This window comes from Macaca fascicularis, chromosome X (assembly GCF_037993035.2).
Source record: "Macaca fascicularis isolate 582-1 chromosome X, T2T-MFA8v1.1".
Taxonomy (NCBI): Eukaryota; Metazoa; Chordata; class Mammalia; order Primates; family Cercopithecidae; genus Macaca; species Macaca fascicularis.
In genome coordinates this window covers 103640118-103659824 of record NC_088395.1, presented here as the reverse complement: position 1 = coordinate 103659824, position 19707 = coordinate 103640118, and the positions used below count along the sequence as shown (strand labels likewise).

Below are 19707 nucleotides of genomic sequence, written 5' to 3'. Positions count from 1 at the left end.
ATTTACCAGATATGAATAGAAGTTCAGTAAGAACTGAAACTTCTTACTGAACTTCTTCACTTAAAAAGTGCTTATAATACAGAAGGCATAAAACGCAATCAGAGGACAATGAGGATTATGATACGTACCTATCAGGTGAGTGAAATCAATGTCTAATCGTTGCCTGTACTTGAAGTCTGGATCCATACCACTGCAGTGTAGCACTATCTGTGAAACGCATTCCTCAATTATTTTATAATATTGTGGTCTGAAAAAGAGAGAAAGCATTCATGAATGCCTTTCTATCCATGCAAATCAATTTTCTTTAGAAGACATTCAACGTATTAGAAGAACTAGGTCTTTTTCTGGAGTTGTTTTAAAAATCCTGCAGCCACTACACTTCCTTAGGACAGGTATGCCTAAGCTTAGGGATGGTCTGGCTGTTACAGTACCAAACCCATTGTGATGTAATCAACTACATCTAGTGACTTCATAATCTAGTTTGCAGGGATTCAAGCTTGTGTTCAAAGATACTTATCAACCTTTTCTATTTACTTATGCTATTTTTTCTAAAGTTAATAAAAACAAATGAGCTGTTAGTCCTACATTAATGGATACAAAAATGGTTCTACGCATCCACAGGTTCTCAATTTCAATAAGGGATGAGTTTCTTCTCATTACGTGGCAAGCAATGTGTTGAATTTACTACAGCACTTTTAGTCAAGATAGCTATAAAGGCTTACAAAACTGGACAGAGCCACTTATATTACAAGACTATCCAAGGATCTATTTATGCAACACATTTTAAAAGACCCATTTTATAAAAGCATACACACTTAATATGCATGGCTATTGCTTCAATTTGTTAAAAGTGTCAAAGGTTTTAAAATATATCCTAATTCTGTAATCTATCAAGGTAATTCTGGCCTTAAAAATGACCATTCACATACTGCAAAATTTTTTAAAAGGCACTTTTGCATTAAAATTTGGGTAAGATTTAGTATTTGTCAGAGGATAATAAATTTAACAGAGAAAAATCAGTAGTAAGAAGTATGACTATAGACAAATTACAATATAAACTTCCCTAAATATAGTGTGCTGATAACTAGCCAACCTACTAAAAGTTTGTAAATGAAGCCAAATAGACTCTAATTGCTCTTCCACATCTTTAGTAATGGGTCTGGTCCCAAGAATAAGAATAAATAGTAATACATATTACACATCTGGGTTTTTTCAAGTCATCATCAGGTCTAGAGTAAATAATACTGGATTACAACCTCAGTCTAGTCAATAAATAAGGAAAACACAGCTGTTCCCTTTCAAGCCAGGTTAATCATCCCTAAGTGGAATAAAATGCTTGTCACACTTCTGCCTCACATGGATGTTCTTAGGATGAAAAACATGCCATATAAGAATAACTTCTTACTTAGTTGCTGAGAAATGGATACTTTCACATAAATGATGTTCCCCAGCTAACTGAGTACCTGTGGGCACAGTACCCCTTTTAAATTTGTTAGAACTTAATTAAAAATACAATAATTTTTAACGTATTAGCAGCCTTGCTGTTTAAAAAACAGCACAAAATTTACTACTTTAAACATTTTTTATGTCTCTGTCATGTCACAATGTCCATCAAATTATTGTACTGGTCTAAACTATAATAGTTTTCTATGCTGCTTTACAGCTATAATTTTTGTTGAGACTGTGCTGACCTCATGGTAGCTTTCCTTTTCCCTTTAATCAAGCAGGTTTTAAGAAATCAAAGAACCCAGGTTGTCAGAATTTCACACAAATTAGAGTATGAAGAACAACTAACAGTCTCTTTAACAGTTAAATATAATATCATGGTCACCAGCCTGTGGATAATTTCAGTCACTCAGAAGCCTTTTCATAACTTTCTGGTTTTCCGATATATTCCCATTTAACTAGATTATAAAACTTTTAACTTTAGTGGTTATTATCATACTCATTTATTTTGAAGGATGATATTACTAGACATAAAATTGAAATATTAGCACTATTATTTTCTTAGATGTTAAGATCACATTTATTAGTAGATAAATACTGTAAAAAGAGAAATAACAGTAAAATCTTACTTAATATGCACAAGATAAAACCTTTAAAGTTCTACCCCAGAATCTTCAGTGCTTTTTCTGTGATATCACTATCTAGAAAAGAAAATTCATTGCAGGGCCAGTGCAGTCTGTTGGGTTCATTCCTACCAAAGTCCTATCACTGGAGTACCCATTTTTAAAAGTGCATTGCTCTCTTCTGGCCAAATTTTAAAAAATGAACGCCTTTTAGAAAATGTTACCTAAAGGAATCAAACTGTTATACCCTCTGTGTATATATATGCATATATTGCATAGGCCCCACTACATTGTTCATTTTCCTTTAATACCCAATTCAAATTATAAATATAGTACTCTCAGAACTGCCTCTTACCTGATATAATAATCATTTCTGATGAGCAAAAAATGTTGTAGAATGGATAAGAAGTAATTTTCAGCAGCAGTGTCCTTCAGCATATTATACAGAAGATGGTAGACTTCATTCATATCAGTAGAAAGTAAAGGAAAAATATTAAAGATTCTTGATGGGAGTCTCATTCATAACAAAGGAGTTTAACTTTGTAAAACATCGACTTATAATCTTGCTTCCATTACTATTTCTAAACCTTCAACTCTATGATCCAGTACTTAAACATCTGCATAAAGTAATGATTCTATGGAATCATTTTGATCTTTTAACTAGAGAGACAGACCTCAAGAGCATGTCCGAGACCATCTGACTGCCAAAATCTTAATTGATCCGTTATACATATTTTAAAGTCCAGATTATAGCTGGTACCATTGGAACAGCAATGCCATCAGTGAAAATGGTCTCCTTTTGATCTTCCTGTAGTTGTGATAGAGGACCTATATTATTTATGCAAATCACTACTACTCTATTTTCACTGCCACATAAGATAGAAGGCAAATGAGCTGCTGTAAACTGCTAAAAGGTCACAAAATCAGTTTTATTTTATCCAGATGAAATACTTACTAAATCTGCAATTATTATTGTTTGCATTCATTTGTATTTCATTATTTGATAAAAAATGAAAAGTAGAGACAAGATATAAAGAGTGGCAGAAATTTAGATGCTTCTAGTAAACTAGAAATCAGATTTCCACAAATGGATCCATTTTTGTAATAAAAGTGAGGACCTGGAAAACCAAGGTAAAATAAAGATAAAAGACAAGATGTAATTTAATATCCTAAAATAACCTCAAATGTCAACATTTTCTCCAAGGTAGAATTAAGCATACGATGGCTTACTTCTTAGACCCTACATAAGAGTGTTGTGCTAAAGTCTCATGAGGTCCTTAAATGGCTACACAATGGATCCAAAAATAGCTTTATGGTGAAGTTTGATTATAAGAGAAATCTATGTAAAGCAAGATATTAATTGATATGAAAAACATTTAATATTATAGAAGCCACAGTAGACTGGCATCTCTAATGATGAATAAAAATTACTAGAAATTATTCCTTATAATAATAACATTGTTATTCATTGCACACACACTTATCCAATACCTATGTGTAAGACTTTCATAGGTGCATTGAAGGAAAAAAGATTAAACATAACATTTCTGCCCTCAATCTCACAGGGGCACAGAAGTGTACATAAATAAAATAGAACAAACAAGGTACTTTGGGTATTTCAAGGAGGGGAATATTACTTCCAGCTTTGGGGAGTGGGGGCGAGGAGCAGAAAAGGGAAGAAAACATTACTGAGAAAAAATCCAACTCAAAGGTCACTTTGGTTCTGACATGTTTCCCAACTTCACCAGAATCCATTAAGTAAGAAACATAACAGGTGTGAAACAAATGGCCAGCAATGCTATGACAACCATCTCTTAGATCTAAAATAATTTCATATAAAATTGTTGCCGTCGGAAGGTTATACGCTAGTTGTATTTGACTCAGATGCTTCTACCACATAGCTTTGCTATATTCAGATACTACTGCATCTAAACATTTTTGTTATTGTTAAGAAACACAAATATTTGAATACAAAATAAGATATTTATTTGAATTGCCTTGTATCTCTAAGTCACTGAAGCTTGATTTAATAAACTGAGTAAGTATTTCACCTATAGTCACATACGAATGCAGTGAACTTTTCCCCCAAAAAATCCGTACATGTAAGATATATTACCTTATGCTATTCTTTATTCAAGACCACTGAGCAGAGTATACCTATAATACTGTGAGCCATTGTGCAGATTTCAATACACTCTGTGTAAATCATCAAGACAGCCTGACAATTCCTCAACATGAATCTCAAGGACAGCATTATAGTAAGGTTCTAATATAAATAAATGGATATAAATTGGGCTGACAGACAATAACTCTAATAATGGTCCACAAAATTGCCCACAAATCCCTTTCTCACAATGCACACAAAATTGTTTTGTGGTTTGTCAAAGGATATTCCATTTCTGCTCGAATGTCATTGAGACGGTGTGATAATTCAGTTAGGTCATCTTCTTTGTTTTCATCAAATACTTTCAACTGAATATCAAGCTCATCATTCTCTTTTTCTTTTAGATCCTAATATATAAACATAAAACTTAACACATGAATAACAGTTTGACAACAGCATATTTAGGTAATAAAGGGCAGAACACAATTATTCATTTATAAACACAGAAGCAATTTCAAATATTGACGCGGGCACTTGGTTTTCTGAAAGTAAATGTAGCTGAATTTTTCTATTTCAAAATAAAAGGACCTCATTGCATTCACTTAATTTTTTTCCATGCCCTACATTTTGATTACTCACATTAAAAAATTAGCGATCAGTTCTACAACAGAAAAAAACTAACTGCCAACAACCCAAATTAAATGCTGTCGTTTTGACTAAACACACTAATCAAAGATTGCAAAAGAACTCATGCAGTCAGAACATTCACATATGCCTCTGGCAAAAAATGCAAATACAGATCAATTGTATTAACGAAGAACAAATGCAAGGATATATTCAAGCACAACAGTCCCAAGTATGGCGTGAAAAGATGTATAAACACATTTATTTTAAAAGATATTTTGTGATTTTAAAGCAAAAAGGCGTTTGGACTTTTTATTAAGCTGTACATCTAACCTCCTCCCCCACCTTATATTTTTGCTTAGCCTAATCACAAAATACCAACTTGGGCATAAAAGTTATGTTTTTGTAATACATTATAAGCACATGCATTACAAACCTCTGATAATTTTCATAATAATAGTATAAAAAATTTAGAAGCATGCCACACTAGAGATTGTTGGGCTCAATATATATCACCTGGAATATCTTTTAATATGTGTCCATTAAGTTGCAGCTTTCAAAACCCAAATCGATAATCACAACTGTGGATGCTCAAGGGTGATACCGAAAGTGGGACTAGGATGTTCAGAGCTGAGCTTGAACTCTAAAAGGAAATGCAAGCATGGTGTACTTCAAATTAGGTCGATAAAACAAAATGGGATACATTTCTTGTTTCTATCTTTATTCAATAGAACTATTATAGATATGTAATGGCTATTACTGAAGCCAAACAAATTTCAGCAATTTCTAGATGCTTTTTTTTCTAACACTCACATACCTAATGATTTATTGAAAATTTACCTGCAGAGCATATGAAAATAATTGTTTCTACATAATTTCATATCAAACATAAGTAAATATATTTATGTTTGGTTTCCTTTTTAGTAATAACTTGCTTTAGCTCTAGTTTTCCAGTTTGAAATGGAATGAAGAAACTTATTAGAATGCAAAATTATCTAACGTTGCTGGGTCATATTATCAGGTGATTTCTGAACGCTATTTAGAAAATTACATAAGCCAGACAAACCCAATACACTGGTCACTGCAGAAACAACCTGTCACACATTTTACAGTATGTCTTATTCTTGTCACCATATATTCTCTCTCAGAAATTAATCGTAAAACTTAAACACTTTCAAATATGTCAGAAAAACAGAAAAATTTAAGTACTGTCATTTAGCATAGAACGTTACAAAACATGAAAATCAGTCAGCATAATTAAAATATTTTCAGTGAAAATAACTGGTTAAATGTGCAATTTAGTTCTTTATTAGATCCAGACATTATTTATACTATATATAGTATATGAGCACATATTGCACAATATAAAATTTAGACATGTGTAACTGCAGTATTTTATAAATATTCTTTATTAATAACGCTCCAGGTCTATCAGAGTCAGTCCTCATTTAATGTCCTCAGTAGTTCTTGGAAACTGCAACTTGAAGCAAAAAATGTATAGCAAAACCAATTTTCTTTTCTCATCAACGTTATAATGAAAGGACATTATTCAAGGACCTACTGTATACAGTTTTGCTTCCAGGTGCAGTTCGCAAGATTCTATCAATGACATTAAATGAGAAGTTACTGTAAATATATATATGCATATACACATACACATATATATGCTTATATTTATGAAACTTCCTTTCAGCCAAATGTCAAGCCTTGAAATATTCATAAATTCTTGATAAAATAAACATTTACTGAATTAAAATTTTTACATAGTACAAATAATAAATAATAAGATGTGTCTCCTATAAAAGTAAATGGAAATCTATCACGGAAGTTTTATGTTTTAAAATGTGAACTACCAAAAAGTTACTGAAATACATTGTTATTAATTATGTGAAACACTCTATGCTTGTTATTTTTTAAAAAGACATGCTGTATAGATCTAAAATTATTTTTTGCAGAATTCCCGACATATGTAATTTTCTATAACATAGTATACTTCAAAGGAAATCAAAGTCCATTGCCAGTACACTACTGATTAACAACCAACCAAAATTGAGTCTTCAAAACAGGAAAGAGTTTCTCAGACTTTTAAAGAGATAAAAGTATGCCTACTGCCTACCAACACCATTTCTTACTATGTTTTTCCTTCACGTATCTGATTTAACTAATATTTTCTTAATTTATTTAAATAAAAGGCAAATGGGGAAAATTTCAGAAGAAATCAATGTAAATTAAGTACAGAAAAAATCCTCTTTTAAAACTCACTGTAGAGTTTGTAACAACTCATTTATTCTAAATTACTAAAGCAAATTTATCAGACATGAAATTTCCATGTAAATGAAATATAAACTATTTTTCAACATCAAAATTTAACTATAGGGATGACAAGAACCTTGAAAATAAATTTTTAAAGAATATAATTTAAAAATTCGTTGTCTTGAAGATTCTGATAATTATTATGAAAAAAGTTTCACTCTACTACAATGTTGATCTCAACGATTACTGAAATACTAAGAACCAGTTTTTCCCAACTCATAATGATTCTAGATACATATAATTTTTCATCCATATACCAAAAATTAATAATTAGCCCTAGTCACATCTAATTTGCTGCTTTGAATATACTGTATTCTAGAACATTAGGGAATTCTTGTTAGAACTGGATATAAAAAAAGAATAAATAGAAAAAAATGTAAGGATTTTAAAGGCTCATCTATGACCATATTATTAAGCTTCACTGCATATATAAAGGATATGTAATGTTACTATAAATTCCAGTGGTTTAAATTTAAATATTTAGTTCATTAGCAGGTTAATTAGATAGTAGTCGACATGTGGGGTATGTAGTATATGTTAACCCATGACCACTCTGTCCTGCTCCCAAGTTGTGATAAACTAAAACAACAGCAGTGAAATCTACAGTTCTAAATAAATGATCTCTAATCTTCTCAAGGTCTATCTGCCCGAATACTGATTCTACTCTTGTATATGTGATCCCAGCACTTTGGGAGGCTGGGGTGGATCATTTGAGGCCAGGAGATGAAGACCAACCTGGCCAACACGGCGAAACCCTGTCTCTATAAAAAAATATAAAACTTAGGCCAGGCACAGTGGCTCACATCTGTAATTCCAGCACTTTGGTAGGCCGAATATAAATTTTACCACAAAAATATGTACAACTATTTTGTATCCATAATTAAAAATATTTTTAATTTAAAAAAAGAACATATAAATTAAGAAGCACACAGTACCACAAAAAGTTTTATATAGGGCTATATGGCCAATGGAAAAGTGTAGCTTAGAAACACTGACACATAATCTCAGCTGTCTGTGTAACCAAATGAATAACATGAGGCCACTGAGCCCAGCAGAGATTAATGTACCCAGACAAAAGTGCAAAAGGTTAAGGACAAGAGCTACAATACCATACCGTTTCTGAAAAATGAGGACTAAAATAAATTAAAATGAGAGTCACAATTCTCTTGACTAGCCATTCAGTAGTATAAAGCAGAAAGTGAATGTTCAATTATAAATAGAGGGGAATGAAAGACAGAAAAGTAAGAGCAACAACTATGGCAGAAAACATGGCATATTAGTAAATGAGTAGAGGATGCTACAGAGCCCTTGCAGCCAGCAAGTCTTCAAAGATGCTACTATAAAGAGAGAACCAGCCCAGTAAAAACAAGCATAGAAACAGACAAGAAGGAAATTCAAAAGCAAACTACCATCAAAACTATAAGATTATCTTTAGCTACCTAAGGCTACAGGCTTTGGATGAAAAGAAAATTAGTGAAAAAAAAAAAAAAAACAAGAATAATCATATGTCACACTAACTGTAATTGGTGAATGTGCCTAAGTTAACTGCACACTGAATCTCTAGATGGGTCACTTAAAATGTTGCTTTGATTCTCTGCATCCAATGCCTTGGTTTTAGGTGCCAAGAATGAAAGAACCACTTCAGGTGGGATTGACATAGAAATTTCCAAAACCAGGTGGACCCTATCATACATTTTATTAAAATGGGTTTAACAGGTCCAACCACACCACTTATTATGATGGGTTTCAACTACTTTCAGTTAAAAGTAACCCACCATATGTTACAAATTTATGCTACATACTGATTCCTCACCAGGAAATGTCCCTAATTTGGGTATTTCTGGTAAACTAGGTCATACACATGGGCACACACACGCACATTCAATGACATTTGTTGTTGTTGTTGTTTTTCTCTCCTCAGTGCTTTTTCCCCACTTCCTTACTTTTACTTCTTGTCTCTCAGGTATATTTTGAGTAGCTTAAAGACACTAGCGTAATTTTACTTGTCTTGAACAATGCCATAGTCTTCAATAGTCACTCTTCAGTTAATATACTTAATAAAATATAAAACCACAGTAGTTGTATTTGTATTTATAAAAATAAGTGTGCTCATTTAAGATTCAGCATATAAAGTCGTTTCAAAAATGTTTTTAACACTGTCATAATTACAGCAAATATTCACATTCAATTTAAGAAACAAAATTGTTTTTGATTGGAAAAGTTCCTATAGCCTTGTAACAAGAGGAACATTCTTAAGCAATGTGTCTGGCATATACTAATCAAAACTCTATGCATGCTTATCCTGAATACCAATGAAATCAATCTAAGTTATCAAAGAGGAAAGCAGAAAATTTTAAATGAAAATTGAAACTGCAAAAAAAAAAAAAAAAGTCTCATGTTTTCAATATTCAAAATTCAAAGAAAAGAAGTTCCCTCTTGACTTGAGGAAAACAACAAAAAACAAAAACACATCGCTTCTGGGCACATTATTAGCTGAATTCGGAATCGTCATTTGTATGTAGAGAACGCTATTACTGGAATACAAAAAAGCTTACAAAATGTCTAATGCTTTACAAAACAAAATAGCAAAGCACATTTATTTACTCTGCTTCAAGTACTTTTGTGGAAGTGAAAAAAATATTAAAATTCATCAGCATAATAAACGTATACATTCAACTTACTGGTAACATTGTTTTTAGTCCTGAACGGAGAAATTCATTCCTTAAATGTATTCGAAAATCAAGCTCATAAGGAGAAGTGACAAGGGCATTTATAAACTGCATGCAGGCCACCTGCAATTAGAAAGCAAATTTTGTTTTAAAAAACACATTAAATAAATTAATGAAATAATGCATTAAGATAATATATTCACTAAAGGCATACACACATAACGATAAAATAAGAAAAGCAAATATTTCTAGAAGTATGATTATGACTTTAATTATAAACAACAAAATTAATGACAAATTATCTAATGTCCAAAACAATTCTAACAAAGATGTCATGACCAAGTATGTTGTGCTTTTAAAAAGAATACGAAGAAATATTAAACTCCCTCTGAAAAACCCAAATTGCTAAAGCGGGCAGATAGAGCCCTTTGAAAAGATCACAAAATGTATCTTTCATGTCCAGCTGTCCTCACAGTACACTTGGCCTCAATTCTACAGGGTTATAAACACTTCTAAAATAAATTAAAGTTATAAAAGTACCCTAATATTAAACAGGGAACAGTGATAACTTAGATAAATTATTACATTGATTTACATTCTCTCCATCCTCTTAATGGGATGATTTGTACAAAATATATAAAGTATTAAAATATGTAATTAAGATGGATTAACTTACTAGGTATGAAAAAAATAACAGAAGTGAATTAAGATCAACTAGAAGGCACTGGGACACTAATACTAATGCACACTTCATAATAAAGCATATGTAAGAGCTTGTTTTCAAGTAAAGTATTTGATTAAATATATTGATACTGAAAAATGAGTTTTGCTTTTCTTACCTTCTGATTTTGAGATTCCCTATTATAAAAAGGAATTTATTTGCTGGTAATTTTAATCTAGAAGGGAATCAACAAAATGCTAAGTGCCAGGTATTCCATAAATTATTCCTAAGTAGCATTTTTGGAAAATGCTGCTCAAATCTAAGGTAACTGGCTAATTGTTTAACTGAAAAGATGTCATTTAAATGTATTATTTTTTATTTTTAAAGAATGCAATGAGTAGAAGAGTGCTCAAAGGGCAAACTACAAGGGGAATCCTTGGAAAAAACAGATTATATAAGGATACTTCTATACTATATATAGAAGCACACATAAATAAATTAATAGTTAGCATGGGAAAAATATATTATGAAAAGACAAATATTTCAAATGTATTTTGACTTGACATCTACAGATCTATTATGATAGAGTTATTTTTTCCAAAATAGGGAGAAGAGATTAAAAGGTATGCTTTACTCTTGAATCTATATCTTATATATTTAAGTTGCTTTTTGGGAGATTAGCCCATCTGCCCCAGATCTACATTCAAAAATCAAAAGTTACATGGTTCAAAAGGGTTGATTAAGGCTGTTTCTAACATGATCAGATATCTGAATGATACAACAATATATTCTAATTTCTATGAACGTTCAAATATCAAGATAAAACACTTAGAAAACTGACTAAATATTTGCCATAGATTTGGCATTAACTTTAAAGACATACCAGATAAGTTATAATGAAGCTTATGCTTTAATAGATCACTTAACCTTCCTATTTACAATAGGAAATCATGTAAATCTTTATATAGTTTTGATAGGCTAGGCTATATATTTGCATACTGTACATGTCCACGGTTATATTGTCATTGTATTTGCTTGAATGACTCTTGTTATGTTACAACTATGACACGACCAAACAAGCCAAAGTACATGTCCAATCCAAAATTAATAGAGAGAAAAGTTGCCATCTGTTAGGATTGTTTTTGCCAGAAGAAATTCTAGCTTAATGGCTTGTATTAATACCCTACAAGTAAAGAGAACATTTCTGTAAGAAGCAAGTTAATGAGTCCTGCAATTGTATATTTATACAAATAAAAGTATTTAGATCGAGACAATAAAGATAATAAAAGTCAATAAAATTAATGAATGTATCAATATAACTTTAATAATATGTTTCAATGATATTAAATACTCACTTTATATATAAAATTTGAACCTATAGTTTAATATGAAAACAAAGACGTTCCATCCATTGACTATAGTATATAATAATTAGGACATAATGTGAAGTCAGTTTTAAAAGGGTAAAGGTACTGGCTTAACAATGTACCATTTATTATATATCATATTCTAATAGATATTTAATTAATTACAAATAACATAAGATGAATAGACATGCTATCATGTCATTTTCCAACATAAGCTGATAAAGTAATACTCTTTTACAGAAATATGTATATTGTAATATGAATGTGGAAAACAAAAAAGTCATCTAAATTTTTGCTATTCCTTTATGCCGTTACACAAATGCTGCCCTTTTCAGAGAATGGGAACATTATCTCAAATCCAAAACTGAAATAATTGTCACTATTTACAAATACAAAATTAAATTTAAATTAGCTTAAAGGCCAGAATATATTACTACTTAATTATAAACATGACAACCCCATTGTGTGTATCCTGAATTCATAGCTAAATATAAAATCTCAAACTATCATCATCATCATTATTATTATTAGTTATCACACAATGTATTAGGTCCTTTACATAATTCACCATCTAATCTCATCTTCATAAAAACCACACAAGGTTAGCATTACTGTTATTCTTATTTTACAGATGATGAAGCTGAGGCTCAAAGCAGATAGAATAACTTATATAAGGCCACACAACAAGGAGGAAACTCATGATTATAAATGATATCACTTTACTACAAATATAATTTCCAGCACATTCCAAAGGTCTCATAAACTCCATTCATAGATTCTCACAACAAAAGATTTTAAGGATGGGTAAGATGATAAAATGTAATTGGTACAACATGCTTAATATACTGGGGATATGTAGCTTTAAAACTATAGGTTAATCAGAAAAACATACAATAATATAAACAATAGGTTATCTAGTATACATAGTGGCTATCATAATATATAATGTAATGCAAAAAAAAAAAAAAAGCAAAAGTAGAAAATGGTTCTTGGAGAGGGTTAAATTCCACTTCATATACATCCTGAGCAGTAAAGTATAAATGGCATCCCATCATTCAAAATAATGGTCTACCACTCCTCTCCTTTACTTCCTGCCAACCCACTCCATACTCAGCATGTATATGCATGTGAACACATGCGTACACACACACACACACTCTACAGTACTGTGCTATCCAATATGGGAGCCACTTGTCACAGTTTAATTTAATTACAATTAAATAAAATTTAAAATTCAGTTGCTCAATTTCACTAGCCATTGTCCCAGTGCTCAACAGCCACATGTGGCTAGTAGCTACCACATTGGACAGCAAGGATATAGAACATGGGAGAAAGTTTGATTGAATAGCACTACACTGGAGATTTTAAAGAAAAAAAGAGATTTGGCCTAATCTCTGAAACCTTCACTTCAAAGAACTACAAAACTCATTGCTGAATAATGAAAATTTCAAAATTCATATGCTCAACTTCCAAGTATATAAATCTTTAAGAGATGAGTGTACTCTATTGTCCTCTAACAATGCAAAATCAATCTGCTTTCCAAAAAAAAAAAAAAAAAAAATTCAACTCCAGAGACAGAAAATAATCATGAGATTTTAAAGCTAGACAGAACATAAAATACTCTGGTCCAATATGTTATTTAAAAATAAAGAAACTGAAAACCTAGAAAGATTGGATGATTTGCCCAAGATCACATAACTAATAAGCCCCAATGATACAACTAGAACTCAGGTCTCTTGACCTTTAGCCTTGGACTTTTTTCTACCATATTGTATCACACAAATCTTGTTTAATATAATTTCCCCTTATCTTAGAAAGAAAACAAATGCCCTTGAATTGAATATCACAAAGTCCATTATCCAGAGTTGCTCTGTCGCTTAGTGTCTTTATAATGGCTATGTTTCAAAATGGTCTGCCATATCTATTGTTACAAATACAGCTTCCATGAGAATCAAAATTTTAAAGTCACAGAAAATCAGTGAATTTCCTCCATTATTAATACATATGCTAGGGCCACAATTCTGATGCTTAATTAGTAAATACAATCAATTTCTATATTGGCATTTTCATTCAGTGATGTCATAAGATTTCAACATAAGATGCATATATATCCTATTGAATGAATACATAAGCATACATAGTTAAAAACTACCAGTTCTGTGCATGTGATAAAGTACCCAATCATTTGTGTCATGTATAATTATACACTACACTGAATCATTATCCGTTTTCTACCACATTAAGATCCTTCCTTTACTATAACAGTATATTATATTTCTACAATAATCATCTACATTTTTTAGTCACCAGATGCTGTTGTCTTCGTTCTGGGGTGGAATGGTATAAAGGGTGAAATGTTACAAAACAGATGATAAACTTTCAAAAGGCAAAGCTCATCTATACATGCCTAGGGTTTATTTGTAACACTTAACTGTCCCAAATAAAATAATTAAAATATAGTAAGTGAATGACATTTAAATATTTCCAATTGTATTGGCATAAGATATAGCATTACAAAAATAAATTTAAGTTTGTTTTTTTAACCTAAGTGACAGAGAAAGGGAAATATTTGAACACAAATATCTTCATAAAAGTACTGGGAAAATGCTAGAACCTTTTATTGATTTTAACTTACAGGCTTTGAAAACTATACAAACATCTATCTATTTAATCAAAATTCATAGAGCTATGGGGTACAATAATTGCCAAGTCTAGGGCATTCTCAGACAGATTATCCATATTGCCATTATCTGTGACAAATTGTACTTTTAAAATTTTATTGACACTGTTCCACACTTGACCTTATTAAGTACTCTTTTGACATTAACAAGGTCTTTCTTTATCCTAGCCCAACAGGAGTTAGGAACAAAGATGATTTAAGTCAAAGTATGAGAGAAGAAAGATGTGAATGTACAGAGCAAGTTAATTGAGAAATGGAGTACTTTCCAAGCCAATGGAAGTCATGTACAAAGGTATAAAGGTAGAGGAATAAAACAGCATAAAATCTATAGGAAACAAAGTACAATATAACTAGACTAAAAACATATGTAGAAGCGTGGTGGAATATGAGGCGAAAGAGAAAGCAACAACCAGATGAAGTATTTTGTTTGGGATAGGACTAGACTGTAATTCTAGAGACTGTGGTAAGGCATTGTTGGACTTTAAGCGGTGAACTATGGGAAGCCAATGTTGGACTTTAAGCATTCTGAAGTGCATTTCTGAGAAAAGCATTTCAGAAAGACAACATTGTGGAAGATAATTTAAACGGGGCCATAATGAAGAATAGAATATAGGGAAAGGATAAAATAGTGAGATGTAACAATACTCTGAAATTTTAAAATGGCAAAGTGAGGGTGCAGAGAGAAGGATACCATATCGAGGAAGGGAACTATAACATTAAGGATATAGAATTGATAGGATCTGGTGACTAATGGAATGGAAGATGGAGTAAGGGTAGATTCCAAGATGACTAGTATGTTTCTGCTATATGCTAACTGGTGGGTAAATATTAAGGTCAACCAGGATTGGGAACACAAGAGAAATGCAGGTCAAGGCTGGAGAGAGGTTTAGAGTAGGGAAAAGGATTTTTTTTAAAAGGAAGATAAGTATATTTAAGGACAACATTGAATTTGAAATCTAGTCAGGAAGCAGCTGAACATAGGGGGTCTGTGAGTTGGGAGGAAGAGAAGAGATCAGATAAAGACATCACATATGAGTGCTAGTTAATTGAAGCTCTGAGGATAGATGCGATTGCCCAAGGATTATCAATATGAGAAAAGCAAAGTACCAAAGGACTGAGGATCAAGCTCTAGGAATCTGCAAATTTAAGGGCCAAGCATAGAAATAAGAGAATTTAAATGAAACATAAAGGTAAAAGAAAAACAAGGAGGGCTTATGATATGGTTTGGATTTGTATCCCCACCCAAATCTCATGTCAAACTGTAATCCCCAGTGTTGGAGGAGGGGCCTAATGGGAGGTGACTGGATTATGGGGGCGGTCTTCCCCCTTGCTGGTCTTGTGATACTGAGTGAGTTCTCATAAGATCTGGTTGTTTACAAGTGTGCAGCATCTTCCCCTTCTGTCTCTTCCTCCTGCTCAAGGAAGCAAGGTATGCCTGCTTCCCCTTCGCCTCCCGCCATAATTGTAAGTTTCCTGAGGCCTCCCAAGCCATGCTTCCTGTACAGCCTGTGGAACTGTGAGTCAATTAAACCTCTTTTCTTTATAAATTATCCAGTCTTAGGTAGTTCTTTATAGCAATGTGAGAATGGACTAATACAGTTTAGTATCATGGAAGTCAAGGGAGGAGGAAGCTTTGATAAAGGAGTGATCAATAGTGCCAAATAGTGCTGAGGAAGCTAATATAATGACTTCAAAAGCGGCCAGTTGCTTTTTATATCATGGAGGTCACTGGCAACCCTCTATTACTGAAAATGATAGGTTTGACAATTATTCAGTGTTGAAACAGATTTAAAATAAAGCCATCCTTGTTTAAGTCAGAAGTTAGTTTTGTGTCAATACCAAAAATGACTACATTGTACAAATATCTCTAAACAACCTACCATTATAGTAATCTATTTTCTCAATGACAATAATATAAAACTGTCAATAAATAGAACAAGTTTCCTAAGTAATATCAAGCATTCATTCAACGCTTTATAAAATGCTAATTTCCACAAATTTTCTCCATATTCATAAGCCTTGATGCCTTGTTTTCTTATAAATGCACTTTCACTGACAAATGATTAATACTTTGTCCAAAGCTACTCCCTCATATGTGATGGTCTGAGTACACTAGTGGCTAATTTACAAGTATGCTTACAGTAAAATCTCAACACTCAAGAACCACTGTGGAAAGAATCAAGCCACATAGAATAGGTCCATGTATCTGTTTATCTATTTAAGCATCAACATCTTGTTTCATATGGGACACTCTCTGAAATGAATTATATAATTCTCACATTCTTATACAAAATAAACTAGATATAATTTAACAATTTCCTGTTGAGTCAGGGTCATCACTAAATATGTGAGTTAGTGAGGTATGGTGTAACTCAGTATTTCGGGAGGTACTGAAGTGTGCAGGGCTACTAGCCTCCACGCTCTGTGAAGTCTATTGTTATCATTTGCATTCCAGTTTCTGTCTTTTCTTACATTTCTATCTACCCCTCTCCTGTTGTCAGCTTGTCAGTTGTCACTTCTTGATGATTCCGGTGTATGATTCTGGAATAAACCCTCTCCCAACCTTCCAACCTGCACTTCTAGTCTGCTGTGGATGTAAACAGATAATTGGGTTCATTAAGATAACATATGAAAAGAGAATAAATAGGCTCTGATTAAAAGCCAAAAAGTCGTTCTCACCATGAGGTTTACTTGATAGATTTGGTGACATTTGTAGACTGCTCAGATTGTTTTATTTTATTTTTGTTTCATTTTTTAGTTCTCAGTTATATTCCAAAGGACAAATCTATTAAATAGGTGAGGAATGGATAAGTGAAGCTATCACACATCAGGAAAGGGCATATTTACAGCTCTGTTTTTGTGTACCATATCTAATTACAACATGTGCAAAGTTCATTATTATTTTCAGCATGTTAGAAAACAGTTTTTAAATGTATTAAATTATGCTACTACACTTCTTTGTATATACTGAAATACTGTAGAAACATGGCACCTTTCAAACTAACAGCAGTCTGTGAAGACTGGGGCTGTTTTGATAGTACATCACTGTATGTTAACTATACTCCTCTCCCTTTCAATAAACTGTTATTAATGCTCAGTACACCTTAGGTTTCCTACCTGGCTATCTAGAAAGCAGTTTGAACTAGATGCTGGTATTACCTCACTGTTTTTTATGAAGTGACTGCCAGATGATTCTGGCCTCTATTTTACCTCCTGGAAGCCCTTTTCACCTCTCATCCTACCGTAGTACTGCTTCTCTATCAGCAAAGATAATTTATGAAAAATGCTTACTTGTCCTTCAAGGCCTAGTTAAAATATCACCTCATTACTGAAGCCTTCCCAGACTTATGCAAGACATAGAAGAAACAGATACAGGTGGGGAAAGTCAGTTATTTCAGGCAAAGTGTTCTGCATGATAAAAGGTTTGAGGGCATTTAAAAGTCTACAGCGTACCTGGGAAACACCAAATGTAGTATGGCGCAAACATATGGTACATTCGGGAGAATGACAGGCTAAAAGGCCAGAATATCAAATTAGGGCCACAATGAAAAAGTTAGCAACGGGTCATGAGCATAGATTTTAAGAATGATAATATATTAGAATTAGACTTATTTTTTAAGGATAACTGACAACAGTGTAGGGCATTTGTCTGGAGAGAAAGAACATGTCAATATGGGGTACTAATTAGGAAATTGTGGAAATAATATTGGTGGGAGAAGATAAAGGCAGTGGAAGTAGAGTGGGTTAGATTCACAGTCAATACTCTACTTTGTAATAAGACTTGATGACTGAATGCAAGGGATAAAAAAGAAAGAAGTATTGAGGAAACGTAAAGATTGGGTAGATGATACCTCTATAACCCAAAATAGGAAACACAGGAAGAAGAGGAGACTTAGGAAAAATCAGGTTAACAGAAAGAGATAATAAGCTAAGTTTTAATATAAAAGGAGTTACAGCTTAGTAGTTAAAGCACGTTATCTATAGCCAGACTCCCTGGTGTGTAATCTGTGTTTTCCCTTCTATTCACACTGTGACCCTAGGAAAGTTATTTAACCTCTATAAGCCTCGGTTTAATTATCTATAAAATGGGGATAATACTTCTATCTCTCTCATACAATTGCTGCGAGGTTTAAATGAGATAACATATCAAAGTATTTTAAACACTGTCCGGCATATGGGTTATAAATGTTATTTTTAATTTCTCAATTTTATGATACTACTGAGCTGGATGTATAAATCTGGAGAATCACTACCACAGTTGGACTGTAAAACTAGAGAAGCAATTGAGAACATTCACGGACAAAATTGTTTTAAAAAGTATGTGTCTGTATGTATATACATATACATACATATAGATATGTGTATGTGCATATGAATGTACATAAAATGATACTAAAAGAGGACCAAGGATAGAACTTAGGGAACAAAATACCTAGGAAGTAAGAGGAGGAGAAATACATTAGAAACACAGAAAAAAAAAAAATGAAGGTAGAGAACAAAGGAGAGAATGGTGCCTAGAAAGCCAAGGGAAGTAACATTTTCAAGGAGGAAGGTGATCAATAATGCCAAGTGATCAGGATTGGAAAGAAGCCATTGGATTTTGAAATTAGATGCACACTGTAAATCTTTTTGAGAACTGTAATAAAGTTGAGTTGTAAAAGGTAATTTAGAAAACATAGAAAACAAATATGGATTATTCTTTTAGAGGCATGGACTTTAAAATGCAAAGGAGAGACAAGAGGCTAGTTAGAAAAGTCAGATCAAAAGAAGTTGCTGGTGTATAATCTGTGCTTTTCAGAAGAGACCGGAAAATGCTACTAAGCTGAAGGAAAGTCAATGAAGAGAGAGTGTACGAAGATATGCTATTTATCTTCCACCTATTTCTTGAACTCCTGAAGATAATGAAAATACTATCACAGGTACAAAATTTCACTTTAAAGGTAAGCCAGGAAAAAAATCTGTGAGAAGTTAATAACCTTTTTTAAAACCCCCAAAAGGGGGGAAAATGTATATAGTTGTTATTTAAAAAAATAATTAGTCCTGTATTTTAACAAAATTACTTCCCGAGACTGTAATAACATTTTGGGAAGTCTCAGGATACTACAGAAATAGAAAAGTAATTCTGTTAAAATACAACACTAATTATATTTTTTAAGCAACAGATTTAAACTTTTGGGTTTTTGTTTCTGTATTCTGAATATATTTTTGAACTTTTAGAGG

General features: G+C 32.4%; 1 protein-coding gene across 5 annotated transcripts in view; it reads right to left on the bottom strand.

Annotated features, from left to right (window-relative positions):
- Positions 1–19707, bottom strand: part of DIAPH2 (diaphanous related formin 2) — a 919127-nt gene that overhangs the window by 667736 nt on the left and 231684 nt on the right. For all 5 annotated transcript variants that reach the window (XM_065538079.1, XM_065538080.1, XM_065538081.1 and 2 more), the window contains 4 exons: positions 9792–9902; positions 4462–4580; positions 2425–2541; positions 129–247 (listed from right to left, as the gene is read on the bottom strand). In XM_065538079.1, the coding sequence (XP_065394151.1) occupies positions 129–247; positions 2425–2541; positions 4462–4580; positions 9792–9902 (466 nt within the window). The remainder of the gene's footprint in view (positions 1–128; positions 248–2424; positions 2542–4461; positions 4581–9791; positions 9903–19707) is intronic.